General features: G+C 40.5%; 2 protein-coding genes across 4 annotated transcripts in view; one reads left to right on the top strand and one right to left on the bottom strand.

Annotated features, from left to right (window-relative positions):
* Positions 1 to 1,530: 1,530 nt before the first annotated feature.
* gnpda2 (glucosamine-6-phosphate deaminase 2) lies at positions 1,531 to 18,998 on the bottom strand. The gene is made up of 7 exons (XM_060927904.1): positions 18,891 to 18,998; positions 13,766 to 13,895; positions 13,480 to 13,581; positions 9,763 to 9,945; positions 8,834 to 9,018; positions 6,156 to 6,330; positions 1,531 to 2,976 (listed from the first exon to the last, which is right to left on the bottom strand). Exons 2-7 carry the CDS (start codon positions 13,887 to 13,889, stop codon positions 2,912 to 2,914), a joined length of 834 nt encoding a protein of 277 aa, XP_060783887.1. The 5' UTR covers positions 13,890 to 13,895; positions 18,891 to 18,998; the 3' UTR covers positions 1,531 to 2,911.
* Positions 15,355 to 24,151, top strand: part of frmpd1b (FERM and PDZ domain containing 1b) — a 123,196-nt gene continuing 114,399 nt past the window's right edge. The window contains exon 1 of one of the 3 annotated variants that reach the window (XM_060927900.1): positions 15,355 to 15,493. The gene's annotated coding sequence lies outside the window, so the exon portion shown is untranslated. Of the gene's footprint in view, positions 15,494 to 19,487; positions 19,571 to 22,890; positions 22,913 to 24,151 lie in introns of those variants that run through there. The other 2 variants (XM_060927901.1, XM_060927902.1) reach the window with 2 other exon arrangements.

Here is a 24,151-nt window from a genome sequence, read left to right as displayed (position 1 = left end):
TGGGCAACTTTCATTGCATTCTGATGATGGATTATTGAAAACATCCTGGTCAGGATTACTGTGGATCTGGAGCCAGTCCTGAAGTGTGAGGCAGGAATACACCCTGGACAGGACATCAGGTCACTGCAGGGCACCATACAGATGTACATTCACACAACTGTTCACAGCTGGGGGGCAATTTAGCATAGCTAGTCCACCTCCCAGCATGTTTTTGTGAGGTGAGCAGCTAACCTTCTTACCTTCTGGTTTGTCCACGTGATCTTTTGCAAACTGCAGACGAGCAGCAACGTTCTTTTTGGAGAGCAGTGGCTTTCTCCTTGCAACCCTGCCATGCACACCATTGTTGTTCAGTGTTCTCCTGATGGTGGACTCATGAACATTAACATTAGCCAATGTGAGAGAGGCCTTCAGTTGCTTAGAAGTTACCCTGGGGTCCTTTGTGATCTCGTCGACTATTACACGCCTTGTTCTTGGAGTGATCTTTGTTGGTCGGCCACTCCTGGGGAGGGTAACAATGGTCTTGAATTTCCTCCACTTGTACACAATCAATCTGTCTGTGGATTGGTGGTGTCCAAATTCTTTAGAGATGGTTTTGTAACCTTTTCCAGCCTGATGAGCATCAACAACACTTTTTCTGAAGTCCTCAGAAATCTCCTTTGTTCGTGCCATGATACACTTCCACAAACCTGTGTTGTGAAGATCAGACTTTAACAGATCCCTGTTCTTTAAATAAAACAGGGTGCCCACTCACACCTGATTGTCATCCCATTGATTGAAAACACCTGACTCTAATTTCACCTTCAAATTAACTGCTAATCCTAGAGGTTCACATACTTTTGCCACTCACAGATATGTAATATTGGATCATTTTCCTCAATAAATAAATGACCAAGTATAATATTTGTGTCTCATTTGTTTAACTGGGTTCTCTTTATCTACTTTTAGGACTTGTGTGAAAATCTGATGATGTTTTAGGTCATATTTATGCAGAAATATAGAAAATTCTAAAGGGTTCACAAACTTTCAAGCACCACTGTATATTGCAATTACCCTTCTAGGTATACTCTTAGTTTTCTAGCCCTAACCCTTACCTCATGCACAGTACCAGTAGACAACTTAAGTGTTTGTACCTTAAGGTACAAATGAAGTTATAAAGGTAAGAATTCACAAAATAAACAGATACTCAGGATTAAGAACAAATAAATTTTCTTTAAAAAAAAAAAATTACTACAGGGCAAGTACACAAACATAAGGCACAAATATTTTAATACTTTATTACACTTTTAAGTATATCTTGATCAAAAGTTTAAGTATAAGCTTAATAGACTTTTCTATATACTTTTCAGTATAAGCCAAGTATACTTCTGTCTAACTTAATAAAGTATATCTCTGATAAGTAAATAAAAAGTAAACCAAAATCATACTCTTATTTTTAGTTTAAAAGTAGTATACTAGAAGCACACTTGAATGAACATTTTTTGTAAGGAAAATTTAGGGTTTCCAGACTTATAACACTCACCAAGAGACATATTTAAACCAAACAAACAAGCTTTATTTATCATTCATCGAGCCTGGAGTATGTGAAGAAAATTTGGTATTGAAATAAAAGTCTGGTAACAGCTGTTTTACTAATGAAGTGAATGCAACAAAAACATGAACACTGTTGCCATCAGCTGTCAGTGGTACGGTAGAGTTTCAAATCAATCTATTGAGGTTTAAAGATGTTACAAATACAGTAAATTCATTCATATGCAAAGTAACTTGACAGTAACACTCCATGCAGTAACGTCTAACCACCAAGGACAAAAAGTAGAATGGGTTTGCTAGAATAATAAAACAGCAGCCAACACAGTAATAACGAGGAGTGTACATGTGCTTGGAACATTTACGTTCATTCTAAATCGGCTCAGTTGGATTTATGATTACATTTTCTGGATCAGGCTTTATGAGCTATTGTTTGTCACATAGCGACACGTATGCCAAAGCTAGTGGCCCATCTTTCTGAAAGTAAAGTTGAACTACAATCAATAAGGAAATTTTGGAACATTTTGATTAAAAAAAAATAATAATAATATATAATGGTCCCAAATAAACTTGTAACTCATTTAAGGTTCCAAAGATGGATTGGTCTCAAGCATGCATATTATGGTTTAATCCAAAATGGCTCCCAAACATACAGAAAGGGCCTTGTATTAAAGCCGCCATCATAGCCACACCTACCGATTTTGTCTTCTTAGATCTTAATTTTCACCAAAACATGCCCAAAATAAATTGAACTGTAATAAACATGAGCAGCAGTTACAGTCACTGTAGGTTGGGGTTTCAAATGAATACCGTAAAATCCAAAAATGCATACATGTGTTTCAAAAAAGAAGGGAAAAATGTCTGTCAAATACTTCAAGTAACAAACTAGATCTCATATGAATAAATGTTTTTTTTTCTTTAGCCATGACCCATACATTTTGAGAGATACAATATGATTAGGTGTAAGAAGTGTCCTTATCACTTCAATACAATAATAGCACTTGAAGGCACATTAAATACACAATGGTAAAATGATAAGTTCGGCCTTAAACACAGGAGTGAATTAAAATGGTGGTGTTTTATGCGAGAGGTCTTTCTTCAGTAACAATGATAGATCAGAAGTGACTTGTAATAAACTTGCCTTAAAACTACCCCCCCCCGGATCTTTATAATACTCGCCTGACCAATAGTTCCAAATTGGCAGACGAGAGTTTGCATTTGCTATTGTGCAAGTAAACATTAATGTGATGCAAACCTGTAATCTACACATCACTGGTATTTCAGGCACCTTTGTGAGGCTTGCGTCATCTCCGAAACCACACTCCCGCTACCTGATACAAATCCACTTCGTTCCCTGATGACACGACATACTGCCTGGCCTTCAGCCTTAATCCTTGTAGTCTTTCATGCTGTGCGTCGGCTCAACCAGCTGATTGTGGACATGCATCAGCCCTGTAAGAAAAAGGACTTTGAGATGAGCAAAAATTTCTGGTAACTGATGAAAGGCAGTATTGTAGCCTCGGGCGTCTGGAGTTCCAGACGCTGAATAATTTGCTGCAAGACGTTCTGAAGAAAGCAAGTTTGCATGACTCAACGTCTAGACTCAACATCCAACCTCGACTACTGAAAACAAGAGTCATCAGGATGTGACGTATTCCCCCTGGCCTCCACGTGAAACCCCACTCCAAATTTTTCTAACTTGAACTGGTTGCCATGGAAATACGGAAAAAATAAATCACAGAAATGTCAAAAGGCACAACTCCTCTAGTCGCTTAACATAACGGTCAGCTTTCGTGAAAAAATTCCTAATAGTTTTTGAGTTATGCTCCGGAAACTAAAACGTTTACAGACGGACAGAGCGATACCTGTAGCCCCCCACGTTATATGCCGCGGGGGTAAAAACTAAGAAAAATTGATGTTAAGATCGTACAGATATAACCATCAAGAAAACCAGCTACCAAGAATTAAGTGCTCCACTGTATTTGTTGCATTATCTGTATTGCTTTAGCTTGATAGTATTCCTCATCTCATCTCATCATCTCTAGCCGCTTTATCCTGTTCTACAGGGTCGCAGGCAAGCTGGAGCCTATCCCAGCTGACTACGGGCGAAAGGCGGGGTACACCCTGGACAAGTCGCCAGGTCATCACAGGGCTGACACAGAGACACAGACAACCATTCACACTCACATTCACACCTACGCTCAATTTAGAGTCACCAGTTAACCTAACCTGCATGTCTCTGGACTGTGGGGGAAACCAGAGCACCCGGAGGAAACCCACGCGGACACGGGGAGAACATGCAAACTCCGCACAGAAAGGCCCTCGCCGGCCACGAGGCTCGAACCCGGACCTTCTTGCTGTGAGGCGACAGCGCTAACCACTACACCACCGTGCCGCCCCTGATAGTATTCCTATTTATTTCTATTAAAATGAAGACGACATGTACATGGAGACAAACTTCATTAACCCGTAAAGTCACAAGACACTCAGAAAATCAGCATTCATGTGTCCAAGTCCGTTTTACTCTACGGCTCAGAGACGTGGACCCTGACTCAACAACTGTCCAAGAAGATAGATGGCTGCTACATGAACATGCTCAGGACGGCCCTCAATGTGAACTGGTGGGAGCGGCGCACTAACAAAGATGTCTGTGGTGATCTTCCTAGAGCAACAGGAAAGATCAGACAACGGTGTATGAGACTGGCAGGACCTACAGTGCGGGACGAAGATCTAGTAGCCCACAAGCTAGTCCTCTGGGAACCTCTCCATGGTCTAGACGAAGAGCACACCGCAAAGACACTGGACTTGATAACACTGACGAGATAGACTGCTGTGGCGGAACGACACCAATGCTCGGTCCTGGAAGCCGCCATAAAAATCAAGTCATGCGTCTGAATAAAACTCGTAGCAGAGCCAAACACTAACTATTATGTTGAAAAAGTAGTACGGTGGCTGATCTCTATATACAGTACAACAATAGAGTTCTGCACCAGGAAGCAGGACAAACTAGCCATTTTCATTTCAAACAATAAAATAAAATGTAAAAAAAAAAAAAAAGAGCATCTCCTGCCAGACTGAGGCTAGTCATTCTGATATCGCTAACTTTATGCTTCACAAAAAGTTAAATCAAGTCAAGTTTATTTGTATAGCGCTTTTAACAACAGACACTGTTGCAAAGCAGCTTGACAGAAAATTAAAGACTTTAAACACGAGCTAATTTTATCCAATAATTAAAAAGCAATTAATTATGTTTCAGTAAAATTTGTTTAGTTAATACAATCATCTTTACTCTTTTTTTTTTTTTTTAATGAAGTAGGAAATAATTCCGGCGGCACGGTGGTGTAGTGGTTAGCGCTGTCGCCTCACAGCAAGAAGGTCCGGGTTCGAGCCCCGTGGCCGGCGAGGGCCTTTCTGTGTGGAGTTTGCATGTTCTCCCCGTGTCCGCGTGGGTTTCCTCCGGGTGCTCCGGTTTCCCCCACAGTCCAAAGACATGCAGGTTAGGTTAACTGGTGACTCTAAATTGACCGTAGGTGTGGATGTGAGTGTGAATGGTTGTCTGTGTCTATGTGTCAGCCCTGTGATGACCTGGCGACTTGTCCAGGGTGTACCCTGCCTTTCGCCCGTAGTCAGCTGGGATAGGCTCCAGCTTGCCTGCGACCCTGTAGAACAGGATAAAGCGGCTACAGATAATGAGATGAGATGAGGAAATAATTCCAGAGTTCACTGTACATAACCTCAAAAGAATTATGCATACCTAACCCTGCTCGAATGATTTCTAATCTTGCCAGTCAGGCTTGTAATACTCGAGTCCAGGACTCGTGCCCTAATTTTAAGGACTCGTGACTTGACTTGAGCACTGATGACTCGGACTTGTGCATTAACTGCATTCAGACTCGTAAACTGGAGACGAGGACTTGGATTTATTCCTTTATTTTTTGTAACATGCCATAATAATTTGGCACAAGATACTTATCTCTACATTAATTTTTGTACTAATTTCGCACAAGTGTCTCACGCCTTGGCGCGTGCATCAGATAGACTCTCCAAGCGGACTCTCGTGTGCGTCGTAAGCGACTCGTACCTGCACAGGATTAAAGCACAATCAGCACACCTATAGAAAAACCGTGAAGACACACTTACTTTGTGCAGTATCGAGTTGCGTTGCTGACATTACTGAGCCTTGTTTGGATTCCTGAGCCCTGATTTCCTGTTTCTTGTCTTTGATTCTGCCGAGTCTACCATAACCTGTTTGTGCCTCGCTCGATGTATTGCCTGTTTCACGACTTGGCCTGCCGTTCTGGATTGTTTACCTGTCTTCACTTGTATTAATAAACACACCTTCTGTACTTACATCCGTCTCCTAACCATCTACTTCACACTCCCTGATAAAGAGAATGCACATTCACCTGTTCATACCGGTACGTCATGTTCAGGAACAATCTAATGTTAATGGTGCTGAAACAGCCACCGTCAACTGGTGCGGTTGGAGTCTTGTTCTCGGACTCGACTCGAAATTTTTTTAATGACTTGGACTTGAGACTAGACTTGGACTTCAGGTTTAGTGACTCGACTACAACACTGCTGCCAGCAGGAGAGCTGAATGATGAGAGACAGAAAAAATGCTCACATACCTTTAAAGTACTTTACAGTCTTGACTCTGAGCTCAAGTGTAGCGTCTTCGTCGCACACAAAGATGGTATGAGGGTGCTGCTGGAAGGCAGATACAGTCCACATGTGGTTCACCCCTTCTTCTATGGCCTTATATAAAGCAAAGGCTTTGTGTGCTCCCGTGATCAGGATCATAACCTAGAAATACAATATAAATCAGATTTTTTTTGTTGTTTTTTTGCTCAGCATTGAAGCTTTAACAGCAATCAAATGATCTATTGTAAAGGCAATCGTTATTGTAATGATCATGTGATGCGTCGGATACAGAATCAGCATAAACACCTGCATAGTAATAATGCATGCACCCTTTCCTGTATAGTATTTCTAAAGCATGCAGTGTAACTGTAGAATCCTACACATTACCATATCAGGGCTTGTTGCAGAATATATTACGTATAATAATGTATCCATCATGCATATTCCACGAAGTCGAGTCGGTTACGTACGACGAGATTGAGTGGAATAACTGTTATTATATCGACATTCACTGGATTTTGAGAAACAGCAGTTTTTTATTTTTTGCAAATTTGATAAAAACTTTACACAAAACTTCCGACCAAATCATTTCCGCTTAGAATGGAAACAAACTGGCGAAATGACAGCAGCAATTTGTGAAAAACACTATAAACACAACTCTTGGGGAAAAAAAAAAGTTCTTACCATCAAATACTTTTATTCCATATTTTGTTGCTTTTTTTGGTATTTGTTTGCGAGTAGTTTTTATTTCGTCCTCGGTTTGTTCAGCAACACGCGCTGCCATTTTGTTTTTCCTCTACTCGCAATATATGAGCTGATAGCCTAGTAATAGAGTAGCCAATCAGAGTGCGCAACTGCTCATATCTGGTGAATATGGATAGAATAATATCCAATACCTTAAATACAACTATATAGTATTCAGTTAAGGAAACAAAAATTGTTAAAAACAATGACATGGAGTCATGTGAGAAGCAAAAGCGGATTGATTCTCTGCTTATTTTACAACCCCGATTCCAAAAAAGTTGGGACAAAGTACAAATTGTAAATAAAAAACAGAATGCAATAATTTACAAATCTCAAAAACTGATATTGTATTCACAATAGAACATAGACAACATATCAAATGTCGAAAGGGAGACATTTTGAAATTTCATGCCAAATATTGGCTCATTTGAAATTTCATGACAGCAACACATCTCAAAAGAGTTGGGACAGGGGCAATAAGAGGCTGGAAAAGTTAAAGGTACAAAAAAGGAACAGCTGGAGGACCAAATTGCAACTCATTAGGTCAATTGGCAATAGGTCATTAACATGACTGGGTATAAAAAGAGCATCTTGGAGTGGCAGCGGCTCTCAGAAGTAAAGATGGGAAGAGGATCACCAATCCCCCTAATTCTGCACCGACAAATAGTGGAGCAATATCAGAAAGGAGTTCGACAGTGTAAAATTGCAGAGAGTTTGAACATATCATCATCTACAGTGCATAATATCATCAAAAGATTCAGAGAATCCAGAAGAATCTCTGTGCGTAAGGGTCAAGGCCGGAAAAACATACTGGGCACCCGTGATCTTCGGGCTCTTAGACGGCCCTGCATCACATACAGGCATGCTTCTGTATTGGAAATCACAAAATGGGCTCAGGAATATTTCCAGAGAACATTATCTGTGAACACAATTCACTGTGCTATCCGCCGTTGCCAGCTAAAACTCTATAGTTCAAAGAAGAAGCCGTATCTAAACATGATCCAGACGCGCAGACGTCTTCTCTGGGCCAAGGCTCATTTAAAATGGACTGTGGCAAAGTGGAAAACTGTTCTGTGGTCAGATGAATCAAAATTTGAAGTTCTTTATGGAAATCAGGGACGCCGTGTCATTCGGACTAAAGAGGAGAAGGACGACCCAAGTTGTTATCAGCGCTCAGTTCAGAAGCCTGCATCTCTGATGGTATGGGGTTGCATTAGTGCGTGTGACATGGGCAGCTTACACATCTGGAAAGACACCATCGATGCTGAAAGGTATATCCAGGTTCTAGAGCAACATATGCTCCCATCCAGACGACGTCTCTTTCAGGGAAGACCTTGCATTTTCCAACATGACAATGCCAAACCACATACTGCATCAATTACAGCATCATGGCTGCGTAGAAGAAGGGTCCGGGTACTGAACTGGCCAGCCTGCAGTCCAGATCTTTCACCCATAGAAAACATTTGGCGCATCATAAAACGGAAGATACGACAAAAAAGACCTAAGACAGTTGAGCAACTAGAATCCTACATTAGACAAGAATGGGTTAACATTCCTATCCCTAAACTTGAGCAACTTGTCTCCTCAGTCCCCAGACGTTTACAGACCGTTGTAAAGAGAAAAGGGGATGTCTCACAGTGGTAAACATGGCCTTGTCCCAACTTTGAGATGTGTTGTTGTCATGAAATTTAAAATCACCTAATTTTTCTCTTTAAATGATACATTTTCTCAGTTTAAACATTTAATATGTCATCTATGTTCTATTCTGAATTAAATATGGAATTTTGAAACTTCCACATCATTGCATTCCGTTTTTATTTGCAATTTGTACTTTGTCCCAACTTTTTTGGAATCGGGGTTGTATAATACTGCTTTATAATGTTGTACGTGCAAGCTTAATTTGGGTGTGAATGGCTTTTACCTCTCTAGCATCCATAACTGTGCCCACACCAACAGTGAGAGTCATAGTGGGGACTTTAGACAAGTCATTTCCGAAGAAGCGAGCGTTGGCCACTATAGTGTCGTTAGCCAGGGTCTTCACTCGCGTCCTCGACACTAGACTGGAGCCAGGCTCATTAAAGGCAATATGGCCATCTGGTCCAATTCCTATAATTGGGGGAGGGGGGGGGGGGGGGAACCACAGTGATGAAAACGACAAATTCTAATAAAATTATGCATCATTTAATACAATTTATAGAACAGTTGAATTCTCAAATCTGGTTGGTCAGAAGGTGTGGATTAATTTTCTCCAGCAGCTGCTCTGACAGTAGCACAGGGTGCAATTCAAATCACACATTTATAGTAATGCACTCATTCTAATACAACATTTACATTACAGCAGAAACGATAAACAGGAACTAACTTGTATCGTGGATGCACCACAACATGAACTGTAACTATAAACAGCTACAAGTACGACATGTTCTTTAATAAACTGACAAGTTACTGCAGTACAAAAGAAATAAAACATTTCAGGACATGCTCTTATTAGAAAATAACCAACTTCATGCTAACAGTAATTCTGCTTCATGTCGGGCCGCATCATAGCGCCTAGTTGTTTGTTATTTTCTTATAACAGCACAGCCTGATGTGTTTTATTCTTTACTAAACTACCCAAGGTTTTTTTAAAACTATAAAGGTTGTTAAAAATGTTCTTTTTGGAACCGACAGGCTGCCTGGCAATGACACAGCCAGAATATTCAGTGCCATTTTTTTTTTCCAGACATCAGATTCCTCGCTTAACTAAAAAGACTACATACTACTCCAAGAACCTACCACCTGTCACACAAAAATACAATATGTGCCATTTTCCTTTAAAACCTCATTCATAAGCATCAACTCTGAGCGCACCTCCAACAAACAGCTCGATGCCCCCAGCAGCTGTTATCTTCTGCTCGAATGAGTCACACTCGGCCTGCAGGTCAGTCGCATTGCCATCCAAAATGTGAGTATTCTGTGGTTCGATGTCGATATGTTTGAAGAAGTTGTTCCACATGTACGAATGGTAACTCTCTGGATGGTCCCGAGGCAGGCCTATAGGACACATACAGCATTAAAAAGTCAAGAGTGCTGTGAGAGCACAATATCCCCTGCTGGCAACTGTACCATAACTCTGATAAAATGCCACCGAATTGAACGAAATTGCAATATGCATACTACTGACATATAACAAAGAATCCTGCCAAGTTTTGTGAAATTCCTCCAAAAATTGTGAGAGGAGCTGATTTCAGAAGGTGAGCACCCTTCCCGGGACGGACATCGCCACGACATAATCCCCTTTTGGCCAGCGGAGGATAAAAATTGTAAGGGAAGTTGATTTCAGAAAGCAAGTAGACCTTGATGAAATTGCCAAAGTACAAGTTTGTTAATAATCAAGGGCATAACTCTGGTACAATTTGCCCAAATTAAATGAAATTTCAATATACATATAACTGTCAGATAACAAAGCCTTCTGCCAAGTTTGGTGAAATTCCTCCACAAACTGTGAAAGGAGTTGATTTCAGAAGAACGTACACCCTCATGAAATTGTCAAAAAAAAAAAAAGAGAGAGAGGGAGAGAGAAACCCAACCTTTAATCGAAAAAAAAAATCTATGCAGAGAAAAACAAAATCCCTCATTAAGAAATAATCATTTTCCAGAAAAACACGTGCCACAATTATTGGAAATTATACTGAACACAATGTAACTGAAGCATGTTTCCCATTTAAATTGTGCATTTATTAGTTGATTGGAGTGTGTAGGAACTTTCAAGCTGTAATCCATGGCTTCCTGATTAACTGGGGAACAATTATGAGGTGACACAGAGGCCAAATTCTGTTAGTCATCAATCAACATGGGAAAGATAAGAGAACACACAAACCAAAAGAGGGAGAAGTGTGCTGACCTTCATAAGTCAGGGAATGGTTAGAAGAAAATAGCTACTTGCCTGAAAATGTCCGATTCTACTGTTAGAACAATAATTTAAAAAAAAAAAAGTGGAAACCAACTTGAACGGTTACAAACTTGCCTGGAAGAGGACCAGAGTTTATTTTACCCCCATGTACAGTGAGGAGGATGGTAAAAATCACTGTTGGTAAATTACAAGAAGTAGTGTGTGGTTACCAAGTCTCCAAAACCACCATCAGACGCCATCTCCATTCCAACAGATTATTTAAAAGGTATTCCAGAAAATAGCCTTTTCGGTCAGTTAACCACAAGCGTACGTATTTGAAGTTTGTGAAATGCCACTATAACTTTGACTGAAAACATGTTCTGGGGTCTGATGTAACAAAAATTGAGCTTTCTGGCAATAAACGCTCAAGGCGAGTTTGGCGTAAAAAGAAGGATGGCTGTAAAGAAAAGAACCCGATCCCAACTGTAAAATATGGTGGAAGTTCTGTGTGTTTTGGGGCTGTTTTTCCTCCAAAGACCCTGTAAACATTATTCGGGTACATGGCATCATGGACTCCATGAAATACCAGGATATTTTAAATCAAAATCTGGCTGCCTCTGCCAGGAAACTAAAACTGGGTCGTCATTGGATCTTCCAGCAGGACAATGACCTGAAGCATATGTCCAAATCAATACAAAAATGGTTAGCTGACAGACAGAATGAAGCTTCTGCCCTGGCCATCTCAGTCCCCTGATCTGAAACCTGTGGGTTGAGCTGAAGAGGAGAGAGCACAAGAGAGAGCCGAGGACCCTGGGTGATCTGGAGAGATTGTGTAAAGAGGAACGGTCTCAGATGCCCTGCTCTGTATCTCCAACCTTATAAAATGTTACAGGAGAAAACTTAGTGCTGTTCTACTGACAAAGGGAGGTTGTACAAAGTATTAAATGCAGGGGTGCCAATAATAGTGGCACGTGTTTGCTTGTTGTTGAAAATTATTTCTTGATGAGTGATTTGCTTTTCTCTGAATAAATATATTTCAATTAAAGGTTGGATTCTCATTTTTCCCCCCCCCAGTGTGACATGACCCTACTTTACCAAAAGGTGGCCTTTTTTCCACTAATCTTTACAAGGAGTGCCAATAATTGTGGAGGGCACTTTATCTACAACCCACTGTTAGGGCCTCTGCATGCTCTTGCGACAAGGCTTTCGCAGATAGCTTTTCGCAGACAGTTGTAATTTATCGTTGAGCGGGGAGTAATAGGCGTGCGTGATGTTATTCACCGCCACAACGCAAGGGGGCGCGAAGTCACTAGGAGTAGTTGGTGGGTGTGGTTAGTGGAGTGTTGATCCTCCGGTTACTTATAATGACTAGAACTGGAGTCGTATAGATGTACGTACTTCCTCGATCAACCACTCTTCGTGCTGCTCCATCTTCGCTCGTGTTTTTAAAAATGGCGGTCGTGAAAACAAACCAAACCGGGAAAGCAGGGAAGCGGAAGTGCGTGTACAGCGGATGTAGAGTGGACCAATCAGAGCCCTCTTGTCTGCGGCGCTGTCTGCGAGGCTTCTGCGGTGGTCACAGTTTTTGGGAGGTGCGCGCAGAGCGTCTGCGAAGGGGGGGAGGCTACGCAGACACCATCTGCGAGGACTGCGTTGTCAGCATAAATTGGCCTTTAGACTTCCTTGTGCATCATATAATACATTAACCATTTACCTCATTTCTCAGTTTTCATTCAGTGTGACAAATTTAATTTTGGGCCTTTAAAGGAACAGTCCACCGTACTTCCATAATGAAATATGCTCTTATCTGAATTGAGACGAGCTGCTCCGTACCTCTCCGAGCTTTGCGCGACCTCCCAGTCAGTCAGACGCAGTCAGACGCGCTGTCACTCCTGTTAGCAATGTAGCTAGGCTCAGTATGGCCAATGGTATTTTTTGGGGCTGTAGTTAGATGCGACCAAACTCTTCCGCGTTTTTCCTGTTTACATAGGTTTATATGACCAGTGATATGAAACAAGTTCAGTTACACAAATTGAAACGTAGCGATTTTCTATGCTATGGAAAGTCCGCACTATAATGACAGGCGTATCTGAGCTCCGTATCAATGCGCTGTCGAAGCGCGCAGAAGGTGTTAGTACGCCTGTCATTATAGTGCGGACTTTCCATAGCATAGAAAATCGCTACGTTTCAATTTGTGTAACTGAACTTGTTTCATATCACTGGTCATATAAACCTATGTAAACAGGAAAAACGCGGAAGAGTTTGGTCGCATCTAACTACAGCCCCAAAAAATACCATTGGCCATACTGAGCCTAGCTACATTGCTAACAGGAGTGACAGCGCGTCTGACTGCGCCTGACTGACTGGGAGGTCGCGCAAAGCTCGGAGAGGTACGGAGCAGCTCGTCTCAATTCAGATAAGAGCATATTTCATTATGGAAGTACGGTGGACTGTTCCTTTAAAGATTTAACTTCACTCCAGGAACACAAAAACACCTGCAAAGCCAGCTCCAGTTACAACAATATAAACAGTGATAAACACAAATCACTTCCTGTCTTTTTATAATTTACAGTACTTTTTTTTTGTTTATTAAGAGATTCTAAAGTGCATCTGATTTATATTTCGAAAATCGTGTTTAGGAAACAGAAATCGATGTGCCACATGCTAATGGTTTGCGATAAGACTCAGTGACTCACCAACATACTCATCCATGTTAAAAGTCTTCACATATTTAAAGGAGAGGTCGCCATTCTTGTAATACTCGATCAGCTTCTTGTAACAGCCCAGTGGTGTGCTTCCTGAAAACATCATTCATACCCAGAGAATATTTAAATTCAGATACAAATTTTCAGAAATATCTTGCTAATGGTGATATAGAACATACGGACAGTGCTGCATGTGACCTTCTCTCTTCAGTTATATAAAGACAAACATGCCTTATAAATGCCAAAGAAAGCGTTCCTCCATTTTATATTCACGTACCTGTGGGCAGACCCAGAGTAAAATATCTCTCTGCACTAGGCTTGAACTGGATAATACGGTTGCGGATGTATTTGGCAGCCCACTCGCTTGCCAGGTCATAGTCATCGAGGATCACAAGCCTCATGATCACCTTCACAAAGAGTTCAGATAAGAAATAAGGAATCAATACCCAGTCAAATCATACAAAGTGATACTCAAAATACAAAATGGACATGTGACTTATAGAAAATATATTTATTATGTTTTCTATATATAATAGAACTAGGTTTATGCTTAAAAAACCCACCTCAATTAGTTTTGAACGCTACGAATAATGTAGTCACAACTAATCTGTTTACTACAGACATTTGAGGATATAGAAAACACAACTGGCGGCACGGTGGTGTAGTGGTTAGCGCTGTTGCCTCACAGCAAGAAGGTCCGGGTTCGAGCCCCGTGGCCGGCGAGGGCCTTTCTGTGCGGAGTTTGCATGTTCTCCCCGTGTCCGCGCAGGTTTCCTCCGGGTGCTCCGGTTTCCCCCACAGTCCAAAGACATGCAGGTTAGGTTAACTGGTGACTCTAAATTGACCGTAGGTGTGAATGGTTGTCTGTGTCTATGTGTCAGCCCTGTGATGACCTGGCGACTTGTCCAGGGTGTACCCCGCCTTTCGCCCGTAGTCAGCTGGGATAGGCTCCAGCTTGCCTGCGACCCTGTAGAACAGGATAAAGCAGCTACAGATAATGAGATGATAAAACACAACTTGTACAGAGAGGATATTGCACAGTGGTGCAAAGTTTGAGTGGTCAACATATTCACGAGTGAGCAAAGTAAACGAGTGAAAAGTTTCTTTCAGCATGAGAAGATAAACTTCATATCTTCAAGCCAACATGTAATATTCTTTTTTTATTATATAGACAAATCAACCAAAAAAAAAAAAAAAACGCAAGTTAATCAAAAGAATTTTAATTTTGAACGGGTTCGTCATTTTGAAAACGCGTCTGGTCAGCGGGAAAACACTGGGAATGACGTCATTGGAGTGAAATATCAGGAATTATTATCTATACAGGACACTTTTTCATTGGAGTAAAAACATGTATTCTATTCCCTTCTAGCACGTTTCATTCATTTGGTTTGATAGCGTGCAATATTATCATATCGCTTACCCTACGTGTATTAGGTCACTCTTCCCAATGGAGAATGAGCGATGAATATGGTTTACAATGTCATGTCATCTTGACAACCATGCAATGTCACACGTCAGAGACGTAAAACTTCCGCGCTAGCAAGCAACAATTTGTAAACAAACATGGCCACCTGCTTTGCTTTGTTAAATACGGAAGATTCTGAGAGAATTTTTGTAAGAAAAAGACACGCTGAACACCCAAAAGGAATGTGGGAATGTGTATGTATAATAATAGCTTTTTTTTTTTAGGTATATCAGATATATTCCATTTGGAATCATGCTAGCTGAACAGAATATATCTGATATACCACTCAATATTATTTAAATGTGTCACGGTTTTGGTTCTCCATGTCCCGGATGTAGCTTGTGTGAAAAATACGAGTGGCATATTTCCCAGTAAAACACTTGTGCCTGTATACTAAATTAATGACATTAGTAGCATATGGCTGGAATCTCATCAAAGTATGAACAACTGCTGTGAAACCTCGGGTTGTATTTTTCCCCCAAATCAGTACGTGGAGTCAGGCATGTTCAGATGAGGAATTTGGACATATCCAGCGTAAAGGTATTTGCCTGCATGGGCATGTTTTCTTGTGCTTCCTGTCAACAGCATGTAACTCAGCAGTTTTTGTGGTAAAAATGTCACATCTCCTGTTTTCGAAGCAGCATTTTTCTGAACACTGTGCCACAGACATCAGATAAGAAAATGCTGCCTAGGTCCACAGGATCTTTACAATTATCAAAACAACGAATAGTACCCTTAAAAAAAAAAAAAAAAAACACATATATAATATAAAATACACACACACTATTTTTATATACAGGGCTCGAAATTCATATGTTTTTTCACCAGCCAGCCGGACTAGTTACCTTCCAAAGTAACTAGCCAAACAGAAAATCAACTCGCCAAAATTTGTTCATATATGAATTTTACTTCTGTCAAAAATAACACAAAAGAGAGTAGTTACCATTGTTCATGACTAATGTGCATTTATTTCAAGACCCGAGTATTTTGATACTGGTTTTTTTGCACACTTTACAAACTGGCATTTGCTCCTCCACGTCCTCCTCGCGATATCCAAAAAAAAATGCCAGATGACCAACCCCTTACTAGTTCTTTTAGGAACCAATTTGTCCGCTTCCATTTTTAATTTGTCACTGAAATTGACTGAGCTTACACGGTAGCCTAGGCAATACCAGCGACTGCACGAACTGAGTCAGTGCTGTAAACCAAAACCAGTGTTGCCAGATACTGCTGACGGTTTCCAGCCCAAAATATGTTCAAAACCCGCCAAAATGAACTTAAAACCGCCCAAAATGTAAAATGTACTTGATGCCTATCTTGTAAAGTAAAAACATGCAGCTAAAGTCCAGTATACTATTTGTAAATCGAACAACAATGCAAACAACTTCTAAATGGCAACACGAGACCGTCAGTGCCGGAGGTGAAAAATCTGCTGTCTGGTACTCGGCTCCGTATGGCTGAATCAGATTATAACTCTGCAATCATCTGCTGTGTTCTGAATATCGCACAGCCCTAGTCTGAATCTTCGCTTCATACTAGTGCGTCTCAAAAATTTAGAATATTGTGAAAAAGTTCAATATTTTCCATCGGTTATTTAAGAAAGTGAAAATGTTAAATATTATAGACTCATTACACAAACTAAAATGTTTCAAGCATTTTTCTATTTTAATCAGTATGGCATACAGTACAAAAACATAAAAAAAACCCCTCAAAATATTAGAATATTTAATTTCGAGTTTGAGTAAAACAGTATGAACACAGTGTATCTCTCGGTCTAGTTCAGTACACACAACCACAATCATGGGGAAGACTGCTGACTTGACTGTTGTCCAGAAGATGATCACTGATGCCCTCCGCAAGGATGGTAAGCCACAAAAGGTCATTGCTGAAAAGGGTGGCTGGAAAAGGTGCACAAGCAACAGGGATGGCCGCAGTCTTGAGAGGACTGTCAAGAAAAGCTGATTCAAGAACTTGGGAGAGCTTCACAAGGAGTGGACTGAGGCTGGTGTCAGTGTATCAAGACCCATCACGAACAGACATTTTCAAGAAAGGGGATACAACTTTCGCATTCCTAATATCAAGCTACTCCTGAGCCAGAGACAATGTTAGAAGTGTCTTATCTGGGCTAAGGAGAGAAAGAAACAGACTGTTGCTCAGTGGTCCAAAGTCCTCTTTCAGATGAAAGTACATTTTGCATTTAATTTGGAAATGATGGTTCTAGAGTCTGGAGGAAGAGTGGAGAGGCACAGAATCCAAGGTGTTTGAAGCCCAGTGTGAAGTTTCCACAGTCTGTGATGATTTGGGGTGCCATGTCATCTGCTGGTGTTGGTCCACTGTATTTTATCAAGTCCAAAGTCAACACAGCCATCTACCAGGAGATTTTAGAGCACTTCATGCTTCCATCTGCTGACGAGCTTTTTGGAGATGCTGATTTCCTTTTCCAGCAGGACTTAGCACCTACCCACAGTGCCAAAACTACTACCAAATGGTTTGCTGACCATGATATTACTGTGTTTGACTGGCCAGCCAACTTGCCTGACCTGAACCCCATAGAGAATCTATGGGGTATTGTCAAGAGGAAGATGAGAAACACCCGACCCAAAAATACAGATACGCTGAAGGCCACTATCAAAGCAACCTGGGCTTCAATAACACCTCAGCAGTGCCACAGACTGATTACCTCCATGCCACACTGCATTGATGCAGTAATTCATGGTAAAGGAGCCCCGACCAAGTATTAAGTGTTTAAATGAATATACTTTTCAGAAGTTGGACATTTCTGTATTGTAAATCCTTTTTTTTGATTGATCTTAGGGAATATTCTAATAATTTGGAGATACTGGATTTCTGATTTTCATGAGCTATAAGCCATAATCATCAAAATTAAAACAAAAAAGGCTTTAAATATTTCACTTTACATGTAATGAATATAGAATATATGAAAGTTTACCTTTTTGAATTAAATTATGAAAAAGGAACTTTTTCATGGTATTCTAATTTTTTGAGATGCACTAGTACACACACACACACAGTTCTGAAGCCTGTTTTGAATCTAAGGAAAGGGAAACCAAAATCTCCTGACATTCCATCCCTTTTCTCGGTGACTACTCCGATGCTGCGAGTCTCTAAGCTTTTAAAACCTGCTTCAGTTTTACGGTACATTATTATATTTCCAACCTGCCTGAAATAAACAGCCAGTGACGTTACATGAGTTTCTTTCCCACTTTAATACTCCAAAAAAAAAGACCAACATACACGTGTATTCAGAACAAGTCCAGTTTTAAACTGTCAGTGAAGAATCACCTTTTTAATGGTCTTAGACAGCAAGAAAATAACACCTTTTTATTTTACTAATTTTATTATTATTATTATTATTATTATTATTATTATTATTTTATTATTGTGGTTGTTGTTATTTATTATTATTATTATTATTATTATTATTATTATTTTCATCATTTACATAGTACAGTGAGTCAATATTAAGTCAAATCATAACGTTGCCATTGCTGTTTTACGTGTTTTAATGGGACCACAATGGAAATAAGTGCTTGCGCTTTCTTGTGTAATCCTGATTTTAATGTATTTTGTACTTCATTTTACATTATGATCGAATCAAATCAAATCAAATCAAAAGTCTACACTTTTCCACGACCTGGAGCTCAACGTAACAATTTAACAAAGGAATACAGGGGGGGAAAAATAGGACTGTATTATATCAGGAAAAAAAAGTTTTTCAAACCAAAATGTCTCCCTGTTAGACCCACACTGAAGAAGCCATTATTCTCCTGTGTGTATGATTATGAACTAACCGTAATCTATGTAAAATTTATACTATCGTCTGGCGTAATTTTGCGCATAACAATTTTTTTACAGAGGGGGAAAAAAAACTATCATTTATTTTATATTTTATATATATATATATTGAATTTCTTACCGTAAAAACTATAATATCAAGCAGCGTCTGGCTGAATGGACTCAGGTTTATGCGGCTTTTCTTCTTTTCCAAACACTGATCATATGATTGCTTTCCGGTCACATGCTCTGACGTCACCCAGCCGGAACTAGGATTTGTATTTGTATGGTAGCCGAAAAGGTACAAAAAGCCTGTATACACATCAGCAGTGGACTAAAACGTGTGTGCTTAATTACAGGCAATGTCTGAAAACTACTACTACTACTACTCTAGGCGCCAGGATGTAAACACAAACCACTAATAAAGCATTATATTATTATTTAATAATAAAAAAAAGACTCAGTTATGTCAATTTATTAAGGATTTTTTTCCCGTCTGTTTTAAAAGAAAATATCATAACACGTGGTGTTGTTTTCAGTTTGTGTGTAATCTTGTAAAACGAGGAGCCTGGGAACAGTGATGTGTGATGGATAGAAAGAGCAGGGCAGGGGGAAGCAAAAGGAGAGAGAGAGAGAGAGGGAGAGAGGGAGGGAGGGAGGGAGGGGGTGGGGCGGCTGAGCTTCCTCTCCCCGGATTAAACGCCCATGAGCGGTGCTCTTCGCTGACAGCATCCACATTCACACACGAACATATCGCATCGCATCCCATCGCTCTTGGGTTCAGCCTCATCGCCTGCTGTTCACTTATCCGAAAACCACGCGGTGAGAGTCATCAATGCATTCTTCTCTTTATTATTGCATGCTCTTTCATGCTTGATGATCTGTTTTAAAAGGCGAATCAATGGGCCGATGCTTTGGCATCAGGAACGCTGCCTTCAAATTAAACTATCCGCTTTGTTTTTGGCTGCACTTTTTGCATCAGTCTCGTACTGGGATGCGATCTAGCCTGTAGTCTGGGCTGCACACATGCATACTGTACATGTGTATTCTCTTCTCTTACAATGGGATCCTGAGACACATCCAAATCTGATTAATGTTACTGGGGAAAACAAAAGGCCATGCTTTTCTTTGTTTACTGTTTAATTACATGGTCAGTCTTTTGTCTTAATAAGTTCCTGAAAAGGTCTGTGTTTGTCAGGAATTACTATTGCTGAGATTGTTGTTGTTGTTTGTTGTTTTTCTGGTCCAAAAGAAATGAGGTCAGATTTCAAAAGAAATAAAATAGAGACGACTGGAGAAAACCTGAAAGTTTAATGTGCTGCTATAATAATAATAATAATAATAATTGATTTGATTGATCAGTTTTTAATCAGTGACATGTTCAGGAAAAAAAAAATCTCAGACAAAATGTGAGATGTGTGGTTTTCATTGTTTGGCTGAAGCTTTTTGTGTGAAGGAGGAGGGGATGATGGCTGAATGGGAGCACTTCAAGATTCAAAGATTTTTTTTTTTTTATTGTCAATTCACTATATATCCAGGATATATAGGAGAATCGAAATGCCGTTTCTCTCTCACCTTACTTGTAAAATCATTATATATATAAAATATGTATTTTTTAAATAAAATATAGGTAAAAAATACACTCTAAAATCAAACAATGTAGTACAAAATAGCAGTAGTGCAAATACAGTACGATATCTGTAATGGATAAGGTGCTTAGAAGAGCAGCTTATGAGGTGTATACTGTATGAGCAGTGTTACACGGTCATTGTGCATGGACTTGTAAATAAAGCTCTGAACCTGTGAGACCTTGTGAGAGCAAAGCGGTGAGGTCTTGGACAAACCTTCAGACCTTGTCTTCTCTTAGTAGGTGAGGTGTGGCTCGGTGCTTGCTGCTACACTTGGTGTGTGTGTGTGTGTGTGTGTGTTTGGATGTCAAGCTTGATTCAGCTTCTCTCCTGATGCACCGCAGTGGACCGTAATAACGGCGCGTGCACGTTTATCTTTTCGTGTTGAGGTGTGTGTACAGGATCAGCTGAGCTGTAAAGCTGCATTTTTGCCATTGCTGACACACACACACACGAGCTGTCAGTGAGTCGACGCTTGAATAAGCATGCCATGTGCAGGATCTGTTGGGTGCATGTGCTGTGTGTGTGTGTGTGTGTGTGTGTGTTGTTCCAGGGTTTGTCATGAGTCACTGAAGAATGGGAAATATATGATGAAGCTGGTTGTTGTAGGGGTTTATAGGGGGGTATCCAGCCAATACTGGCACATACTAGCAGCTCCCTGTCCCATTGTATGAATCTTCTCTCTCTCTCTCTCTCTCTCTCTCTCTCTCTCTCTCTCTCTCTCAGTGGGCATAATCCAAGACACCCACTGGCTATTTTCCAACATTATTCTGTCCTCAATTCATCAACAAACTCCAGATTGCTGTTTTAAAAGCCTAATACTGCCCAATCAAATCATATCCATTTCCTTATGCAAATGACCAAAGCAAAAACGAATCTGTTCCAAAACCATATTGTGTTCGAGCTTGTTACAAGATCTAGCTTGTAATTAAAACCAACAACTATTAAATTTGATCTACAGATGATGGTTGGGAGTTGCAATAATGATCCACAAGCAATTCATCCTGAGCACATGTGCAGGGGAAAAATGTCTGATACCGTTTCAAATACAAGACAGAATAAAACGTTAATCCTTATAAGTGGGCACATTATGTAATCGCCACACTGAAGCTCTGATTCTCTCTCTCTCTCTCTCTCTCTCTCTCTCTCTTTCTTTCTTTCTTTCTTTCGTACACACACACACACACACACATGTGCAGACATATGAGACTGTGTGGAGAATTGATTGGCCATCTCTCGCTCTCTCTCCTTGCATACTTGCAGTCCAAACACAGCTGCTTCCTCATGCGCAGCAAGGCTTTCTTCTCAACATTCTGTACATTTACAACATTCAGAACAAGGCTGTGGAAACATACAGTGTCCAAACGCAATGCTTTCTAATTAATCAGCTAATCACTGACTTAATATGCCCTTTATTACTAGATAAACCACCAAGAGTCGTTTACTAAGATGTCTAAGTGGGTCAAATGAAAATATCAATCAACACGTTTTCTGTATGCAAACTTTTGTTTTGCTTTGTGATATCTGCAGTGAGTGAATATTTATTTATAGCTTTTCCATTTGCCCCTTTTCAAGAACAAAAGGCGAAAATAGCCACCCTGGACACATGGGCTACTAATCTCCAAAATGCTGGTGAGATTAAAAGTCACTCAAAGTCAGTGTGGATGGAATTGAATTGAAAGGTGCAGATGAGGTTCAGTTTATTCTGCTAACGGGTGGGCTGACAGTACGGAAGAGGATGGCTTTAATGAGTATAACAGAGGAAAGGCAGACTCATTCGCTGCACCTAGCAGAAAATGCCACACAACCGAACTAAAGAAAAAGAAATGCTTGGCAAGCTCTTAACCTTTAAGCAATTCGTATTCATGGCTGTGTTTTAAGCAGGATGACCTAATTATGGTGTTGTTTTTTTTATTTGCACTGCTGATTTGACATTCAGTGAAGCCAAATCAGTAGATATAATTTGACAGTTATACCTGTCTTTGTGTGGTCAAGCAGCGGAATTTCATTTTTGCTTCGAGCACCTCTCAGTGTACTACAATATTACATATCAATCAACTGTAACCATGACCAGGATAAAGTGATTAGTGAAGACGAATGGATGAATACTTTATAAAGTACCTTGTAGTTTCAAGTCCATACCTTATACGCATCTATTTAGATTTCATGTCACGACAGTGTCCTTATTTGTTCGGCCGCTCCCACTGCATGCTAATTCAGTATGTAACTTCAGTCTATCTTCTGTCCCAAGCCTGGTTCAGCTTCACTACCGTTGCTTTGTTTGCTCTGATTCTGTGCTATTGAGCGCAGTACCGTTTGGTCCAGCTTGGCAGGATCGGTCACTCACTGCCTGCACTGACAAACAGCAATTTGAATTGGATTTAAATGCACAGAGCCCTGACCTACTAGCAGAGCTTACAGGCTCCGCTTAAAAGCAAGAACGAGACAGAGGGATACAGAGAGAAACAAATGAGGGCAGTGGGGGGATGAGGAAACGCAGCAGCTGTGTGACAGTGGAAAAGGGAATGAATGAGTGGTGAGTCCAGATTTATATCTTGCTTCTTGCATGAGCAAGTCAACATGGAACATGAAGGTATTTGGTTATTCCAGTAGTCTCTCTCTCTCTCTCTCTCTCTCTCTCTCTGAACTATGTTGACTCCTGGTGGGGAAGTGATATGATGAATTAGGTCACGGTTTAGTTATCTGAGAGTAACGTGCATAGTCTTTACTTCATTACTAAGGGTGTTACTTACAGTAAGTGGCTTTCTGGATGTTCGGTTGTTTTTTCATAGTGCTGTTTGATTTGTTCCCTCATCTTACTTGATTTTTTTTTAATGCTTCACTTTCTAAACACCGATTGAAAAACAGTTGTAGTATTTTAACTTCGCTGTATTGTCTTGTTTGTGTGCCAGTCAAAAATTGTTGAACAGCTGGGGTGTGTTTTTTGTTTGTTTGGTTGTTACAGTTTAATTACAATTACTTCCACTTACCAAACTAAATGATACAGAATCGCAATTAAGGTAATTAAGGAAAGCTACATTTTTGTGGAAATCAATAACCGGTAGTTTTCAGTTCCTAAGGGGACACTAAATAAGAGCTAGTACAGTGCTAGTAATAAAGCAACATTAGGTAGGATTTAACCTTAAAATATCAGCTTCAAAATCCATTTTGATGGTACATTGACTTGTAATAGGGAAAACGGTTTGTCTTCCATCACAACTTCACACCCAGTTCAGCAGTCCTAGCACTTTCATGAGAACTAACCTCCTGCAAGAACTCATCTCATCTCATCTCATTATCTGTAGCCGCTTTATCCTGTCCTACAGGGTCGCAGGCAAGCTGGATCCTATCCCAGCTGACTACGGGCAAAAGGCGGGGTACACCCTGGACAAGTCGCCAGGTCATCACAGGGCTGACACATAGACACAGACAACCATTCACACTCACATTCACACCTACGCTCAATTTAGAGTCACCAGTTAACCTAACCTGCATGTCTTTGGACTGTGGGGGAAACCGGAGCACCCGGAGGAAACCCATGCGGACACGAGGAGAACATGCAAACTCCGCACAGAAAGGCCCTCGCCGGCCACGGGGCTCGAACCCAGGACCTTCTTGCTGTGAGGCGACAGCGCTAACCACTACACCACCGTGCCGCCCCCGCAAGAACTGAGTCATGGTTTATGGCAGTGTTGTAGTCAAGTCAGTAAACCTCGAGTCTGAGTCCAGTCTCGAGTCCCCAGTGTTCAAGTCCAAGTCATTAAAGAACATTTTG

The sequence above is a fragment of the Neoarius graeffei genome, chromosome 8, assembly GCF_027579695.1.
Source record: "Neoarius graeffei isolate fNeoGra1 chromosome 8, fNeoGra1.pri, whole genome shotgun sequence".
In the NCBI taxonomy this organism is placed as follows: domain Eukaryota; kingdom Metazoa; phylum Chordata; class Actinopteri; order Siluriformes; family Ariidae; genus Neoarius; species Neoarius graeffei.
Note: the sequence above shows the minus strand (reverse complement) of the source record. Positions and strands in the feature narration are given on the sequence as shown.

Coding starts and splice junctions, on each gene's coding strand:
- gnpda2 (XM_060927904.1), bottom strand. CDS start 13,889: ATGAGGCTTGTGATCCTCGATGACTATGACCTGGCAAGCGAGTGGGCT. Junction 9,946..13,479: donor TAACATGGATGAGTATGTTG/GTGAGTCACTGA, acceptor TGTGTCCTATAG/GCCTGCCTCGGGACCATCCA. Junction 6,331..8,833: donor CAGTTATGGATGCTAGAGAG/GTAAAAGCCATT, acceptor TTGTATTTCTAG/GTTATGATCCTGATCACGGG.